General features: G+C 43.2%; 1 protein-coding gene across 1 annotated transcript; it reads left to right on the top strand.

Moving 5' to 3' along the window:
- Positions 1 to 11,637: 11,637 nt before the first annotated feature.
- On the top strand, positions 11,638 to 18,297 carry LOC118387216 (photoreceptor cilium actin regulator-like). The gene is made up of 2 exons (XM_035775382.2): positions 11,638 to 14,536; positions 17,197 to 18,297. Exons 1-2 carry the CDS (start codon positions 11,973 to 11,975, stop codon positions 17,276 to 17,278), a joined length of 2,646 nt encoding a protein of 881 aa, XP_035631275.1. The 5' UTR covers positions 11,638 to 11,972; the 3' UTR covers positions 17,279 to 18,297.
- The last annotated feature ends 582 nt before the right edge of the window (positions 18,298 to 18,879 follow it).

Genomic DNA, 18,879 nt, shown 5'->3' with positions numbered 1-18,879 from the left:
AGATACTGTAGTTCCAAGAAGACAACATAAAGACAATACATAGGTAGTTATACAAGTCATTATATTTAGAAGAACAATGCTATTTCAGATGCAGTTACTTCTTACGGGTTGATGGAGCCATGCTAAGAGGCTAAGGAAATAACACAAATCTGATCAACATAAATCATGAAAACTCCCATAACAAGGAAGTGAATGAAAAGATAAATGAAAATATATAACGCAAGTTACAACAACAGGGCTGGCACAGGCTAAGCTTGATCTGCTCCCCTAACAGAGAGGTACAAACAGGTCATTTCTCTAAGTCTGTGTTGTACACCTGACTGACCGGGGTTGGCAGGGATTACAGTGGGACACTAACTGCTTGGAGACAGTTGTCTATGAGCTCAGACTGGGCACTTAGTTTGATTACCCTCGCCTCTTAGCCCTGACTAGGGTTGCAAAGCTACCGGTAATTTACCAATGTCACCGGATTCTTTGGTCATTTTTGTTGATTAACAGAAAATCTATGACAATCTATCGTCACTTTGGTCATTTATACTTGAAATACAAAATATAAAAAATATTGATATACACTGTGCATACCACCCCCCCCCCCCCTCTTTGGCCCTTGGAACAATCTCAATTTGTCTTGGCATGGACTCTACAAGGTACCGAAAGCGATCCATAGGGATGCTGGCCCATGTAGATTCCAATGCTTCCCATAGTTGTGTCAAGTTGGCTGAATGTCCTTTGGACCATTCTTGATATAAAAGTGAAACTGTTGAGTGTGAAAAACGCAGCAGCAGCCAGTGTCACAAACCGGTGTGCCTGGCACCTACTACCAGACCCCGTTCAAAGGCACTTGCATTTTTTGTCTTGCTCATTCACCCTCTAAATGGCACACGTACACAATCCATGTCTCAATTGTCTCAAGGCTTAAAAATCCTTCTTTAACCTGTCTCCTCCCCTTCATCTACACTGATTGTAGTGGATTTAACAATTGACATCAATACGGGATCATAGCTTTCACCTGGATTCACCTGGTCAGTCTAAAGTGCATTCATAAAAGTATTCTGACCCCTTGACTTTTTCCACATTTTGTTACATTACAGCCTTATTGTCACACCCCGATCTGTTTCACCTGTCTTTGTGATTGTCTCCACCCCCCACCAGGTGTCGCCCATCTTCCCCATTATCCCCTGTGTATTTAGACTTGTGTTCTCTGTTTGTGTTGCCAGTTCGTTTTGTTTGTTCAAGCCAACCAGTGTTTTGTGTCTCAACTCCTGCTTTTTCCAGTTTCTCTTTTCTCACCCTATTCATTTTGACCCCTGCCTGTCCTGACTCCGAGCCCACCTGCCTGACCACTCTGCATGCCCCTGACCCTGAGCCTGCCTGCTAACCTGTACCTTCGCCTCCCCTTGGATTACCAATCTCTGCCTTACCCTGACCCTGCCTGCCGCCCGGTACTGTTGCCCCACCTCTGGTTTACTGACCCCTGCCTGCCTTGTCTTGTCTATTGTCTGCCCCTGTTGGAATATTAAACTATTGTTTATTCGGCGTGGTCTGCATCTGGGTCTTATCTTCATACTTGAACTTGCCATGACTGACCCAGCAGATCCGGACTAGCTGCGCAACGCCATCTCCTCCCAAGGAGCCTCCACTGATAGGCACAAGGAATTGCTTTGTGGACTGATGGAGGGGGTCCAAACATTGGCTGAGCGCCATGACCGGGCGTTGGACATGCTGCTGGAAAACTTATGCGGGTCATCTGGGGGGCAGCCTGCCATGGTGGTAACCCTACAGCCCCTCAGCAACTCGGCCACTCCACCTTCTCGGTAGCCCCGGTTACCTCCTCCAAAATGCTTTAATGGAGAGCTGAGCACCTGTTGGGCGCTTTTAGCTCAGTGTGCCCTAATTTTCTAGCTTTAGCCCTCCCTTCCCATAGGATCGCTCCAAAATAGCCAACCTCATCACGCTGATGACTGGAAGGACTCTCACCTGGGCTACCACCATATGGGAACAGCAGCCAGCCATTTGCACGTGCCTGGAGGGGTTCGTAGGAGAGGTGAGGAAGGTCTTTGATGCCCCTTTCTCTGGGAGAGAAGCTGCCCGGAAGCTAATCCAGCTCCAGGAGAACGCCCGCACTGCGGCCAACTATGCGGTGGATTTCCGTACGTTGGCAGAGGAGAGTGTGTGGAACCCGGAAGCACTGTTTGACATGTACCTGCACAGAGTCTAGGAGGAGGTTAAGGACGAGCTTGTGGCTCAGGAGTTACCCACAGATTTTGACTCCCTCGTCGCTTTGACCATCCACATCGATGGGAGATTGCTGGAACAATGGATGGAGAGGAAATTTTATTTCACTCTGTCATGGCGTTGGCCTGTTGGGGGAGGTTTATGACCCCCATAAATACCTTTCCCCTTTTTTCTCTCTCTACTCTACCGATGTGACTATTGAAAATCCCTTTGTTGACATAGAGAGTCTGGTAACATCAAAAGGTGGGAAACTGAAGCATATTTCGGTAATCCAACCAGATGAAAATATGCGTTGGGACTTAATGAATATGATGTCAGATCAGTTGGCGTCTGAGATATTATTACTGGTGATAGGATGACATAAAATGTATCTTGGAAAGTCTACACATTCTAATTATCAGATTCACATGGAATTGTTGTGCAATTTAAATGTTTAAATATGTAACTATTTGTGAAAAGATAGAATGTAATTTTAGCTTCTTAAATGAGAGAACAGTTTGTCATAGAGAAACTCTGCTCACTCAGAGGCCCCGCCCAAGTGAACAGACACTGGTTGTAAACTATGAAACACGCCCTTCTTTCACCACCATATAAACCCGTTGACGAAAATTAAACTTCCTGTTCCAAGGACGTGAGAACTTGCGGTCCCCACGTTAAAAAGGCCAAGGTTATCTACAGAACTAAGCCAACCTCAGCGTGAGCTCTGGTTGAACAACAAGAACCTAACGAAATTAGCATCGAATTTCAAAATGACGATCCACACGCCGAAATGATGAATTTATACCAGCCAGAATATAGCATGAGCTTAAAGTATGGCAACTTAGTATGAACTTTGAACTCTTATTCACTAAAGAAGTGATACCTCCTAGCCGTTGCGTTAGCGCAGCAACTGTAGATGTGGGCTAGGAGAGGACGGACAGAGTATCTGACCCACCACACGACGACGGTACTACCAAGTACCCGTTTTACCACCAGACATTCTTTTTAAAAATATTTTTTTAAAATAATTATTTATTACAAAAAACACAAGGAAGGGATAACATTAAAGTATTAGAACATGAAGGACAAACAACACAGCATCAAGACACTATCAAACATGTATCAGTCTTTCTGCAACAGAGCCATCCTTAAGTGTCAGGGTGTGTGTGCATGATAGTGATATAACATATATGTCATAGTTTTCATGATCACAATCTTATTAAGCCCGAACCCTCCAAGATCCCCCCACAGTTCCCCAATAGCTGTCCCTCAACCATTCGAGACCCCTCGCACAGTCCCCCCTGGGAAAAAAATACAATTAATTCCATTCCCCACCCCCAAGAACCCCCCAATGCACCAACAACCAAGAGAATGAACCCCACCCCCAAGAGCCCCCAATGCACCAACAACCAAGAGAATGAACTAACGAGAAAAAAGGAAAAGACAGAAGAAAACAGCAAACAACAATGCAAAAAAAATATATAATAATAATACATTTAAAACACAGTACATCAAGGACGACTGAAATCATAACAGCAATGACAACTATATATGTTTGTGTGCATGTCTGGCACTATTATGTGTGAGTTATTGTATGTGTTTATTTGAATGGGAGTGTGTGTATATGCATGTGTACAAACACCTGCACGGCATCAGCCTCAGGCAAACCAGCATTAGTTGTAAAAACACTGCCACTTAGTGTCATTCAAATGTACTTTTATTGGGTTTTATTTAGACTTTTGTCCCCCTTTATCTTTTGACCATTATTCTCTCACACAGCAGCTCCACTCCCTCTTGTCTCCAATTCCACATACCAACCCTCAGCTTCCCTCAGCCCATCCCATCTATCTCTGCTGGCCATCCACTTGTTTCTACGCAACACATATCTTTCAACTATGCTATGATGTTTAACGTACAATTTCAATCTATATAATCGAATAGAATCTACAGATTGCGTGTTGAAGATAAATACTTTTACTAAGTGTATTAGCATATTGGTAATTGACTGACTCTCCCCAGATCTCTAAACAGTACTATTTCTAAGGTCAATTTTTATGGCACAGTTGTCAACATCCTGGTCCTCAAATTAAACTGGTATACTTTCCTATTTATGCACTTTTTATTCCTCCTCCAGTTTTGATCCTTTATATTGGGCAGACAGACTAGTTCCCTACCACCTCCCGCTGCCACCTACCTCCTCCAGTATTGATCCTTTATATTGGGCAGACAGACTAGTTCCCTACCACCTCCCGCTGCCACCTACCTCCTCCAGTATTGATCCTTTATATTGGGCAGACAGACTAGTTCCCTACCACCTCCCGCTGCCACCTACCTCCTCCAGTATTGATCCTTTATATTGGGCAGACAGACTAGTTCCCTAACACCTCCCGCTGCCACCTACCTCCTCCAGTATTGATCCTTTATATTGGGCAGACAGACTAGTTCCCTACCACCTCCCGCTGCAACCCGCCTCCTCCATTTTTTGGGGCAATTCTGTAATCAATTGGTTGTACTCTTGGAGTGAGCAGACCTTCCCGTACAATGGCCATAGTGGAGTTTGGAGTGTGACTGTTTGAGGTTGTGGACAGGTGTCTTTTATACTGATAACAAGTTCAAACAGGTGCCATTAATACAGGTAACAAGTGGAGGACAGAGGAGCCTCTTAAAGAAGGTCTGTGAGAGCCAGAAATCTTGCTTGTTTGTAGGTGACCAAATACTTATTTTCCACTATAACGTCCAAATAAATTCATAAAAAATCCTACAATGTGATTTTCTGGATTTTTTTTCTAATTTTGTCTGTCATAGTTGAAGTGTACCTATGATGAAAATTACAGGCCTCTCTCATCTTTTTAAGTGGGAGAACTTGCAGAATTGGTGGCTGACTAAATACTTTTTTGCCCCACTGTACCTCTACCGGTATGCCATCAAGCCCTGTGGTTTAACCAGACTGAAAGGATTTAATAGCCTCAAAAAGTTCTTCCTCTGTAATTTGGCCTTCGCACTGATCTTTCTGTGTATTTGTTCATTTTCAATTGTTTTATATTATTTGGAAAGAATTCCTTCCCGTAATCTTCATTCAGTGGGAGAGGATGAGACGGAAAAGAGAACATCTGCCTAAAATAATTTTCTTCCTCTTTTAGAATATCATTCGGAGAATCATAGATGACTCCGTCTTCAGTAACGAGTTTCTGCAAATTATTTTTTTAGTGTTCCTGTATTGGAGATTCAGGAAGAATTGTGTGCATTTTTCTTCATATTCCATCCAGTTTGCTAAATTTTTGGAATAGATTACATTAGATCGTTCTTGAATAAGTTCCTCAAGTTCTTTTTGTTTTTCCTCTAACTTATCTTGTATCTCTGTAGTATCGTTTTTATTGATGTTTCACATGATCATGAAAGAAACCTTGCATTACTCTAGAGACGGCTTCACTACAGTACAAATGTATTCCGTACAATATGTTATTATTCCCCAATGCCCCTATTTTTCCCCTTGCTTGTTGTAAACATATATAAATTTGTAGACAAATACATTTAAAAAAGATAGATAAACAATAATAATTAAATTATAAAACAGTTCTCGACAATAAAGAGAGACGAGAATGAGAATGAAGAGAAGAGAGCGAGATAAGGTGTGTGTGTGTGTATGTATAAGTTTGTATGTTTAGTTAAGCAAGCAAGTAGTTGAGTACGTGTGTGTTCATATCCACTTCATAATATTCAGATATTTTAAACAGTTACCATACCTTATTTTTTTCGTAACCTAAAGTCCCTGTAGAATTTAGTACAGCCGCGGTGTTAAGGAGCTGTCTCGGAATAGCTGTCCATCTATAAAGAGTATGTCCACAATGATAAAGGCACACTTACCATCCATCCTTTGTTGTCTTTGTACTGGATATAGTCTCTTACGACGTTTGTTTATCTCTTTGGAAATTGGTCATTTAGACCGAATTTGGACCCTTTAAGCTCCCTTCCTCTGCTTTTTAATCACCTCCTTTTGTTGGTCGTGTTCAAATTTTGCGATGATTGGTCTGGGACCCTTGGTCTTGTCGCTCCGAGCTCCAAGTCTGTGTACTCGGTGGAAAGTCACCTTGTTTACAGTCTCTATAGGAAGTTTCAATGAGGATTTCATGAATTCTCTGATTGCGCCCTCTGGATTATTGTATGCGTCGTCAGGAATACCAGAAACAATTTGATTTTCACACATGCTACAACATTATATGTCTAGTAGCGTCTCCTTCATCACCCTGTTTTCCCTGAGTAGACAATCCATGTTGGAATCGTGTATTTTTACCTTGGCTGTGAGTGTCTTGTTTTCTCTTTGGAGCACCAGAAATTCTTCAAAAGACAAGCCGGCCTTCCATCTACGACCAACCGATCGAAGCGCAGCTCAGAGTAAATATTTATTGCATATTCCTTTTCCAAATGGGTGGTTATTTGGAATGCATAAGATTCTGTATTTACGATAGATTTGCTGCATACGGCCCGATAGAGACACAAAATCTTTTTGTTCCTCAGTCTTCCCGCTCTTTCATTCAAAACCCAACCCCCTTTCTTTGTGTAACCAGCCGTCATATCTGTTCCATCCGCCAGGGACGTTTATGACATCATTTGTAATCAACGTATGATCCATTCGGTGTAGATGTAATTCTGTGTGATTATTTAGGTATTTAGTAAATAAATAATTAAACCAAATGTTGTATTGCTGATTCAACTTGTTAGCCAGGGTTCGTGAAGATAACCAAGAATTTACAACTTTCAGATGAGACTAAGGAAAGGTGACTATTAAATATTGACTGCTATTGAGGTAAAAGATTACCAGGTCTTTAAGAGTTTATTCAGAAGACAACAACTCTATTAACATTCTTTCGTGGTGCCCCAACTTTCTAGTTAATTACATTTACCTGATTAGCTTAACTCGCACATCCAGGGATTCCACCTCACCTCCGAGTCATCCCGGAAGTCCCCGACGGTCCCGTGACCGAGAGCACACAAAATTTCATGACTTTCCTCGAGAGTCACCGGGGAGGGCCGAGGCACTGTTTCCCGAGCCCGTGCAGGGCTGGGCTGTCGCCAGCGGAATAGCAACACCGGATCAACACAAGGAGCTGTCGGTATTGCGGGACTTTTGGTCATTTTGTGTCCTCGTGCCCGATAAAAGACCAGGCTCACTGGTAGGAGTGAGTACTCTCTCTCACCCCTTTTCATGTCATTCATGGCTTGGTTTTTGCTTTTTTATTTTTCTTCTTTCCGCTTTGTCATTAAGGGGTATTGTGTGTAGATTGATGAGTAACATTTGTTATTTAATCCATTTTAGAATAAGGTTTAAACATAACAAAATGTGGAGAAGGTTACTTTCCAGGTGTTCTTAATGTTTTGTATACTCAGTGTATAGTATTAGTTTGTTATATCTGTGTCTATATTGTCCATGGGTTTCTAGTAGATTGACCATATGGTTCAAGAGAAAATACCCTAATTAATGAAAAAAGCATCTAACCAACAATTACATTATTTTCAATTAACTCTGTAACTCTTACAACTGTTGACTTTTCCACAACTGCCACCAGTTAAACATCAAAACATTGACATTGAATACATGTTGACATAATAAATAAGTGTGAAAAATAATGGAAATTATATTTCATGCTGAAACCCTCATACTAAACACCAATGGTATTCACTGAGTTGATGGTTTGTATTTAAGTTTTATTTTTACAGCTGTCATTCTATTTTAAAGTCATCTTATTGAATTATTGAATATATTTGACATAATAAGGCCACACAGAGGGCCAGCCAGAATTAGACACCTGGACATATACACCTGGAAGTACCCAAAAGGGCCACTAGATGTCTTGAGATACATAAAATCCATGAAAGATATCAAAATGTAATATACCCTAACCTTAGCACTGTCATATCCCCAAATGTATGGCCTGATCAAATGCCCTGTCATATGCCCAAATGTATGGCCTGATCGAATGCCCTGTCATATGCCCAAATGTATGGCCTGATCGAATGCCCTGTCATATGCCCAAATGTATGGCCTGATCGAATGCCCTGTCATATGCCCAAATGTATGGCCTGATCGAATACCCTGTCATATGCCCAAATGTATGGCCTGATCGAATGCCTTGGTATACACCCAAATGTATGGCCTGATCGAATGCCCTGTCATATGCCCAAATGTATGGCCTGATCGAATGCCCTGTCATATGCCCAAATGTATGGCCTGATCGAATGCCTTGGTATATGCCCAAATGTATGGCCTGATCGTTTTGTATGCTTTGTTATCAGTATATTAGGCACTGAGAAAATACAGTATGCCCAACTAAGCAGAATGATAATCTGTTATGGTTCATTTGCTTCAGTCTGTGTAGAGTATCATTGTAATCACAATGATATGCCCAATGTATGACAGAGGCCTTGGTATGCCCAATATCTGACAGAGGTCTTGATATGCCCAGTGAATGACAGAGGTCTTGATATGCCCAGTGAATGACAGAGGTCTTGATATGCCCAGTGAATGACAGAGGTCTTGATATGCCCAATATCTGACAGAGGTCTTGATATGCCCAGTGAATGACAGAGGTCTTGATATGCCCAATATCTGACAGAGGTCTTGATATGCCCAGTGAATGACAGAGGTCTTGATATGCCCAGTGAATGACAGAGGTCTTGATATGCCCAATATCTGACAGAGGCCTTGGTATGCCCAGTGAATGACAGAGGTCTTGATATGCCCAGTGAATGACAGAGGTCTTGATATGCCCAGTGAATGACAGAGGTCTTGATATGCCCAATATCTGACAGAGGCCTTGCTATGCCCAATATCTGACAGAGGTCTTGATATGCCCAATATCTGACAGAGGTCTTGATATGCCCAGTGAATGACAGAGGTCTTGATATGCCCAGTGAATGACAGAGGTCTTGATATGCCCAGTGAATGACAGAGGTCTTGATATGCCCAGTGAATGACAGAGGTCTTGATATGCCCAGTGAATGACAGAGGTCTTGATATGCCCAATATCTGACAGAGGTTTTGATATGCCCAATATCTGACAGAGGTCTTGATATGCCCAGTGAATGACAGAGGTCTTGATATGCCCAATATCTGACAGAGGTCTTGATATGCCCAATATCTGACAGAGGTCTTGATATGCCCAGTGAATGACAGAGGTCTTGATATGCCCAGTGAATGACAGAGGTCTTGATATGCCCAATATCTGACAGAGGTCTTGATATGCCCAGTGAATGACAGAGGTCTTGATATGCCCAATATCTGACAGAGGTCTTGATATGCCCAATATCTGACAGAGGTCTTGATATGCCCAGTGAATGACAGAGGTCTTGATATGCCCAATATCTGACAGAGGTCTTGATATGCCCAATATCTGACAGAGGTCTTGATATGCCCAATATCTGACAGAGGTCTTGATATGCCCAGTGAATGACAGAGGTCTTGATATGCCCAGTGAATGACAGAGGTCTTGATATGCCCAATATCTGACAGAGGTCTTGATATGCCCAGTGAATGACAGAGGTCTTGATATGCCCAATATCTGACAGAGGTCTTGATATGCCCAGTGAATGACAGAGGTCTTGATATGCCCAATATCTGACAGAGGTCTTGATATGCCCAATATCTGACAGAGGTCTTGATATGCCCAATATCTGACAGAGGTCTTGATATGCCCAGTGAATGACAGAGGTCTTGATATGCCCAGTGAATGACAGAGGTCTTGATATGCCCAATATCTGACAGAGGTCTTGATATGCCCAATATCTGACAGAGGTCTTGATATGCCCAGTGAATGACAGAGGTCTTGATATGCCCAATATCTGACAGAGGTCTTGATATGCCCAATATCTGACAGAGGTCTTGATATGCCCAGTGAATGACAGAGGTCTTGATATGCCCAGTGAATGACAGAGGTCTTGATATGCCCAATATCTGACAGAGGTCTTGATATGCCCAGTGAATGACAGAGGTCTTGATATGCCCAATATCTGACAGAGGTCTTGATATGCCCAGTGAATGACAGAGGTCTTGATATGCCCAATATCTGACAGAGGTCTTGATATGCCCAATATCTGACAGAGGTCTTGATATGCCCAGTGAATGACAGAGGTCTTGATATGCCCAGTGAATGACAGAGGTCTTGATATGCCCAGTGAATGACAGAGGTCTTGATATGCCCAATATCTGACAGAGGTCTTGATATGCCCAGTGAATGACAGAGGTCTTGATATGCCCAGTGAATGACAGAGGTCTTGATATGCCCAGTGAATGACAGAGGTCTTGATATGCCCAGTGAATGACAGAGGTCTTGATATGCCCAATATCTGACAGAGGTCTTGATATGCCCAATATCTGACAGAGGTCTTGATATGCCCAGTGAATGACAGAGGTCTTGATATGCCCAGTGAATGACAGAGGTCTTGATATGCCCAGTGAATGACAGAGGTCTTGATATGCCCAATGTGTGACAGAGGCCTTGATATGGCCAATGTGTGATAGAGGCCTTGATATGCCCAATGTGTGACAGAGGCCTTGATATGGCCAATGTATGACAGAGGCCTTGATATGGCCAATGTATAACAGAGGCCTTGATATGCCCAATGTGTGACATACAGTATGTCGAAACATACATGATCCAAGCAGGTTTTTTGTATTCTTTGTTATCATTATATTAGGCACTGATAAAATACAGTATGCCCAACTAAGCTGAAAGATAGCTGTTGTGGTTCATTAACTTCAGTCTGCGTAAAGTATCATTGTAATCTCAATATTTCGTATTCTCAATGATGTGCATCTCTCTGAGAAACTTTAACATACTATATTTATAAACATACTGTTATACACCTGTATGTTATGACTTCTGTCTGCTGATCATAGACGTATACATGTCATCTTAAACTCTGAAAATGTATTGCAATTCAGTATAGACACTTGGCTTGATCAGTTGGTTTGATGTATTCTCAAAATGAACTTAGAACTTTCAGATGACTTTTTGGCAGTCCTATTCAATTCGTTTTTCAATTCAGTAAATCAAAATGTAAGTAACATAACATAGATGTGTACATAGAGAAACCTATGACAAGGTAACCTTTACAGGACTCCAGGAGGAAAGCATGGTGTATGGATAATAAATGGATAATTGGGAAACAAAAGCAAAGTAACTGAACTAGGGAACACAGGTAGCTTCCTGTCTTTGATATTACCTACATCTTGCCTGTAAACAATCCTTAGACAAGGCTAAAAAAGACACCTGACGATGTGGGCCCTGATTACCTTGATGAGCTTAAAGTCTTATGTGTCTGTGTGTGTGCATGTGTGTGTGTGCGTGCAAAATTCACTTAATTTGACCATCTGTGCATGCTAAAGGAGAGAGAAGAAGAGTCCTCCAATCCTATGTGATCCTTTCAGCTATTCAGTCTCTCTGGCTCTGTTACTTGGGTAGGACCTCGTAGCTTCCAGAAGCCTCATCTACGAACCCCATAAGAAATTTGGTTTGATCCTTCTATTCAAGAACCCAGTAAAGAAGATTGATTTAGAGGCTGAAATATTGCCGAGTTTTCGTAAGGTATGCACCCTGCTGAACACCCAAGTTTTCAACGGTAATCAGACAGAAGCACCGATGGATGAGCAGGTCTATCCACACTTACTAGGCTAAATATTTGGTTTTGTATCTCTTTATTGAAATCACATCACAAACTGACATTTTTAATCTAAAGTCTTTTTCAACGTCTGGACATAAAAAATGGGTTGTTCCCCATCCAAAGGTCATCTCTTCCCAGGGATCCCAGATGGGGTACACAAGGCTCTGCTGCCAGTACAACCAGAGGTGGGTAACATCAAGCCTGTTGAGGGAGAAAACCAAGATATTGACAATACGGATATTGACGAAGAAGTGGAGGAACTCCCACTATCAGCTGAAGAGGATAATCCTATGGCCGCCCTGGGAAAAGTGGCGGACATGGCCCCCAACACAGCCGTTGTGTCAAACCTAGGGGCCGTCTCTCAAATAGAGGTCAAAATGACATCACAGGTGAGAGACACACAGAGTGAGGAGTTACTGGAAAAGCAGGCAAAAAAGGTCAAGAAGCGAAAGAAGAATAAGGGCGTGAAACAAGGCTGCCGAAAAGAAAAGGAGATAAACACCTCAATCATCCAGGGGAAGGTGGACCTTCCCATGCACATGGTGAGAGCTCACCAGGCCGCCTACGAATACCTGAACCCCAACATTTCCAAGTGTGAGACCCTGCTGGGGCTGCTGGACCAGGCCGCCCAGACCCAGCTCTCCCTGGAGCCCATGATGACAGCCATTGTGATGCGCTTCGAGGAGGTCAACCAGGCCCTGGAGGAGATGGCTGATGAAGGGGAGCTGATGCTGAAGGAGCATGGAAATCACATGGCCTGGCCCTCCGAGATAAGGGACCCAGCTCCCACTCACTCTAAGCCCATTGCTGACCCATCAGAAACCCCCCCAGACCTGCTGCAGCTGCTGCTCCAGCATTCTACTGAAAAGATGAAGCTGGTGGGGAGCTCGATCCAAGGCCTGGGAGACACCACTCTGGAAGAGGCGGCAAACTTCTTTGCCTCGCTATCTAGACTACTGGGAGAGAGGCTGCAGGCCAAGCGGGCAGTAGAGGAGCGTCTGACCCAGGTGCTGGCGCGCGTGGAGGCAGCTGCCAAGTGCAACCTCGATGACTTGTCCCTGCACAGCGAGGACAGTGGAATCGGGGGAGAGAACGAGTCACTGATGGGATCAGAGCGCCACCGTCGTCAATGGGGGAGTTCTGGGTCCGGTGGCAGTGCACGCCCCACACCCCCAAGCCATTCACCTGACCAGGTATGCCTTAATGAAGGTGAGGAGGGGGAAGAAAACGAGGAAGAGGATGATGATGATGAGGAGGATGAAGAGGAAGAGAGGTCAGGGAGGGTGCGGTCCAACTCATCCCCGCCAGACCCCATACAGAACACCAAGCACAGCAAAGGGCAGCCACCCAAACGACCCCAAACAGCTGCGCCCTTGGGCAGGCCGGTGAGACCACCACGGTCATTGTCCATAGAATCTCTACATGTTCAGGAGCTGCAACAGAAAGAACTGGACCAACGGACGGGAAACAACTCTCTGAGAAGATACTCTTCAGGGGGGCAGAGGGTTGCTAGATATGGCCTCAAAGGGTCCACAAAGGCAAACCAAGCACCAAATTCACTACCAGCGATAGCACCACAACCTCCTGGCCGCAACTCCGTCAAAAGACTCATAAACACATTCAGTGGTGGGGTGGACGGCAGACCAGGCCAAAGTCTCCCTAGTGCACACCTTAGGGGGTCTAGGAGCAGTGGAACTCCCCTCTTACCCGACATTGTCAGTGGTAACAACAATAAGAACATCTGGGCAGCAGAAGGTGGCGAGGGCCTGGATGATGACAACCTGCCCCCGCCTCCCCCTGAGGTCCTGATGGACAATTCCTATGAGAGCAATGAGGAAAACCCGGATGATGAGGAAGGGGAAGAGGAGGACACGGACAGTAGGGGCCACCCTGTGCCATGCCAAAGGAGCACCGCCTCTCAGCGCCTGAGGGCCTCATTGCAGAACATGACGGTGCTGCCCAACCGTGGAAGTGTTGGACCAATCAGACAGGATCCTGAGACGAGGGGTGGACAGCAGCCAGCATCTGAAGGCAACCAAGAGAGTGAGCAGGCCGCCTCTCTCTACCATAAGGCCCGCAAGATCATCCACCTGCGCAACGCAGTTGAATCCGCTGCAAACAGATCTGACCAGGGGGTTCGAGGACCCCTTAGAGCTGGGGTGAGTCTCAGGCAAGGAAGCAGCAACCCCTATGAGGGGGAGTATTACGCCACCAGCATGCCACCGACCGTCCCACCAGTCTCCAGAGTTCGCCTACCACCCTCTTGTCCCTCTACACACCACAGACTACCAAGCCCCCCTGCTTTCGCACAGCCTAATCCACCCTCACGTCCATCCTCTCCCCGGGTCTTGAGATGGAGCAGGGAGGACAGTGGTGAAGACATGTCACCCTCAGTGTCCTTCAACGATGCCCGATCTGTGTTCTGTCAAAATAGCCAATCCAACTCCCAGAGCTGGACCCCCCACTATAGCTCTACGCTCCCCAGGCCCTATGGTGAGCCCTCCCGGGGAAGGCTGTCCACACGCGGGTCCCAGACTGTCAGTCGGCGCAGCCAGTCTGACCAGAGACCCAGCCTGACAACACAACAACAGGATTTCTCCAACCCAGGCACACCACGGGGCCGGACTCGAGGAAGTGATCCAAATATGTCCAAAAGCAGTGAGAGGTGAGTGTTTCCCTTTATTCCCTTTGTCTAGCTACCAGTTTAGTGGATATTAGACCAAAGGCTTCCAAATTCATGTAAATGCAGAATTATGATCATATGTTAGAAAGTAGCCAAACAGAAAATGGCAGAGAATAGTGAATAGAAAAATAAACAGATACTTGAGTTAACCTACAAAAGTAGAAATTTAACTTGATAATATCTCAATGAACTACAGTATCTATGATCAAATCAAACTTTATTTATATAAGCACATTTCTTAAAAGGTAAGAGATAAAAACATAAGACGGTTTCTAAATTAGGAGACAAATACTATAACAACAACTGTGAAACTATGAGCTTGTTTGTTTTTCATGGCTTCTTCCAAAGGTCAATACTTTTGACTCCAAGTAGATGGTATCTGATTCCATCAGCTGTCACTCAGTGGGTGGGTGTACGTATTGTAGCAAGGCTCAAACCATGCCCACCAGTAGTCTGTGACGCTAACAGACCTAGCTATCACCCATAGACAGTGATAGAGGCATCTAGCGGCCAAAAGGCCTTATTAGCATGGCCAGCGCCTTTGAGGGCTTCCACCATTTTAATGTAGTCAACTGGGTGGGACGTCCAACTTCATTGGCTGATCCATCATGGTGACCCTGTTGGAGTCATGTCCAACTGGGTCATCAGGAGAGATCAGCTTATCGTAAAGAAGAAAATGTACTATTTCGAAATGGAGATAGCCTCAATGGCGCTGCCCATGCTGTCACAGACACTATATATGGAACAGATTCAGAGAGTAGTCCTCTATCTATCTCTATGCTATCACCTTCAGTTTAGAACATCATCCTAAAACAGAATGTGAATCAACAGTTGGTAGATTAATTTGAGCAGCAATTTAGAATTACCATTCAGGAATTGAAATGCTCAATATTCAAATGAAAAGACACCTACACACTTTATTTTGGATTTCTATAAGTAAAAAAAAAAAGTAAAGTAATCTCAAACTGTTAAAGTAATAAACAACTTGCCAAAAGAGCACAGCGCAAACAAATGTTTATTCTACATTTCTCAACTACAAATAATCACAACAACCTAGCTAGAAGTGTTTACTTGATACAAGAGCCATTCTGTAACATTAAACACTTTAGTAGCCCAAACCATTTTGATAAACAGATGTGACCTGAGATTTAACTTAGAGGCAAAACAAAATAAGTAGAACAACAAATACGTGACACAGCTTACACATATGTCAGCCTGCGCAATTTTCAAGCTTCTTTCAAGTCCTACAGACTCCTGAGGATTCTTCATAGGTGTGGTAACTGGTGTATTCAATGGCAACTAGAGCGAAACAAGTTCAGTGGCATTTTGATGGATCAGTTTTCCAGGTAGTGGGTGTGATCATCTGATTATTTCAGATACATCAACTTTGTCTATGTGGGTAAATAATTGTCATGTCACAGTAAATTCCAAAGTCTGCATAACAAACGTATGCTTAACAAGTTAGTCAATGGTCAAGTATTGAGGAACACAATCGTCAAAGCAGAGTGTTGATTATCGAGATTGGATGTTAAACATAGCAGTTGAGAGCGTTGAGCCAGGTGATAAAAAAATGTTTCAGAATCAAATTTGGTCGATGTGCCCTTGAGCAAGGCACTAAACCCTAATTGTCCATTTAAGTCGCTATGGATAAGAGCGTCTGATAATTGACTTAGATGTAAAAAAAAAAAAGTATATATATATATATATATATATATATATATATACAGTGGGGCAAAAAGTATTTAGTCAGCCACCAATTGTGCAAGTTCTCCCACTTAAAAAGACGAGAGAGGCCTGTAATTTTCATCATACGTACACTTCAACTATGACAGATAAAATGAGGGGGGAAAAAAACTGAAAATAACATTGTAGGATTTTTGAATGAATTTATTTGCAAATAAATTCATTAAAAATCCTACAATGTGATTTTCTTCTCATTTTGTCTGTCATAGTTGAAGTGTACCTATGTTGAAAATTACAGGCCTCTCTCATCTTTTTTAAGTGGGAGAACTTTCAGAAGTGGTGGCTGACTAAATACTTTTTTGCCCCACTGTATATTAACACAGTAGGCCAGAGAGTATAACAGGAATGTGGACACTTCTTACTGTAAAAAACTGAAGTGACACTTCTCAGCATATGATGAGGTGCTATAAGTTTAGCCTACTGTTATAGTAGACGATCAATTTCAACAATGTATTTTATTGGTACATTTACCCTTCTTGAGTGTGAGTAATTAAACATGGGGGGACTGAGGACTGCAAATTGCAAAAACTTTAAATTCTTTATTTTCGTGCTTCTACACCTGCATTGCTTGCTGTTTGGGGTTTTAGGCTGGGTGTCTGTACAGTTTCTGTACAGCACTTTGAGATATCAGCTGATGTACGAAGGGCTATATAAATACATTTGATTTGATTTGATTTGATATTTGAACCCAATACCTTGTTATCAGTGTTTCCATCACCATCACTCACTTAGCCTACGTACTGCCTCCAGATTTACACAGAGACAAACCACCTATTTGGCCTAATCCTGGGTAGATTAGCTCTCCTTCCTCACTGCATCTCTCAGCTACCTGGTCCGCTACCCCATAATCCAAGAAGACATCCACAACTAAAGCCTCTCCTTTTCCTGTTGTTTTATAGGATGGTCAATGGTCTTGTGATGGAAGGGGACAACCAATCAGATCCAAGTGCTGTTGATACTGATTTGGATCCTGAGCAGTAGTGCATGGCAGTCTGCCAGGGCAGAATCTACCGAGCGAATTAGAGGGTGAGGACTGAGCATAGAAAGGGATTATGGATTAGGAGGACTCTTAAGGCTAAGACTTCCCTTCTAATGAGAAGAGAAGGGGCTTATTCTAAGAAAGTGTGTTAGGTAATTGACCATGCTTCTTCCTCAGATTGCTTGACTGCAATGGAGAAAAGGTTGAAATACATTGTACATGTTTTGGTCTATCTATTACGTCCTCTGATATGATGTTTTGTAATACAGTAATTACTGAAAACAAAAATCTATTTTGGCATATGTAAAATCAATGTAATATACTGTATTGAGGCCTCCCGGGTGGCGCAGAGACTCTGGGTTCGCGCCCAGACTCTGTCGCAACCGGCCGCGACCGGGAGGTCCGTGGGGCGACGCACAATTGGCCTAGCGTTGTCCGGGTTAGGGAGAGTTTGGCTGGTAGGGATATCCTTGTCTCATAGCGCACCAGCGACTCCTGTGGCGGGCCGGGCACAGTGCACGCTAACCAAGATCGCCAGGTGCACGCCTCCGACACATTGGTGCGGCTGGCTTCCGGGTTGGATGCGCGCTGTGTTAAGAAGCAGTGCGACATGGTTGGGTTGTGCATCGGAGGACGCGTGACTTTCGACCTTCGTCTCCCCTGAGCCCTTACGGGAGTTGTAGCGATGAGACAAGATAGTAGCTACTAACAATTGGATACCATGAAATTGGGGAGAAAAAGGGGTAAAAATTGAACAACAACAAAAAAAATATATATGTATACTGTATTGACAATGACTAATTATATATTGGTGAATAGGTCAAATGATTTGTTTCTTGTCCATGTCATACTGTTTTTGAATTAGCATTTTGTGTTTGAACTGTTGGTATTTTTGTTATACAGTAACTACAGTGTTTGTTTACAAATGTTGTTTTATTATTATTATTTCGTAGTTTCACCTTTGTATTTTGTTTATTTCCATTTTTTTCTACCTGTTCCCAATAAAAAAAATAAAACAATATACTGCCAACAGAGAGGTGTAACTTGAATACATTACGTCACCCAGCTATAAATAGCTCCCCAAATCGTCTCACAATACAGTTCTCTGTGAGCATTAAAATAATTATAGGTTTTATTCTGTGTTATTATGTTAGGCCCATTTTCTTTGGGGGACAAACAAGCATGTATTACAAGGGAAATAGTTAACTGCTCATTTGAAAAAAACATTTGCATCGTTACTGATTCCCACACCCTTGCTGTGCATAAAGGATAAACTCATCAGTTGAGTCAGCTATGAGATAATAAACCTGTTGTCCCACTGGTCCATTTTTTATAGAACTGCACCCAGAAACGTGAAATACTGTGGCAAATTGCAGATTGTAGCAGACTGTATTTTCATAAAAAGTCAAGCTAGTCTGCACCAGAACATGAATTTGTCTGACTGTCTACAGTACTGATTTACAGAGAGAATGCAAGAGAGAGAGTATGTGAGAGAAAGAGAAGTAAAAAGGTTAGACATCAGGAATTTACACTCACATTGACAGTGCAATCGGGAAGTATTCAGACCCCTTGACTTTTTTCACATTTTGTTACGTTACAGCCT

This window comes from Oncorhynchus keta, chromosome 8, assembly GCF_023373465.1.
Source record: "Oncorhynchus keta strain PuntledgeMale-10-30-2019 chromosome 8, Oket_V2, whole genome shotgun sequence".
Classification (NCBI taxonomy): domain Eukaryota; kingdom Metazoa; phylum Chordata; class Actinopteri; order Salmoniformes; family Salmonidae; genus Oncorhynchus; species Oncorhynchus keta.
The sequence above is the reverse complement of the archived record's forward strand: the minus strand, read 5'-3'. Positions and strand labels throughout refer to the sequence as shown.

Excerpts from the sequence above, each read along its gene's own strand:
- LOC118387216 (XM_035775382.2), top strand. The coding sequence starts at position 11,973 with ATGGGTTGTTCCCCATCCAAAGGTCATCTCTTCCCAGGGATCCCAGAT. Across the intron at positions 14,537-17,196 it reads ATGTCCAAAAGCAGTGAGAG|GATGGTCAATGGTCTTGTGA; the intron begins GTGAGTGTTTCC and ends GTTGTTTTATAG.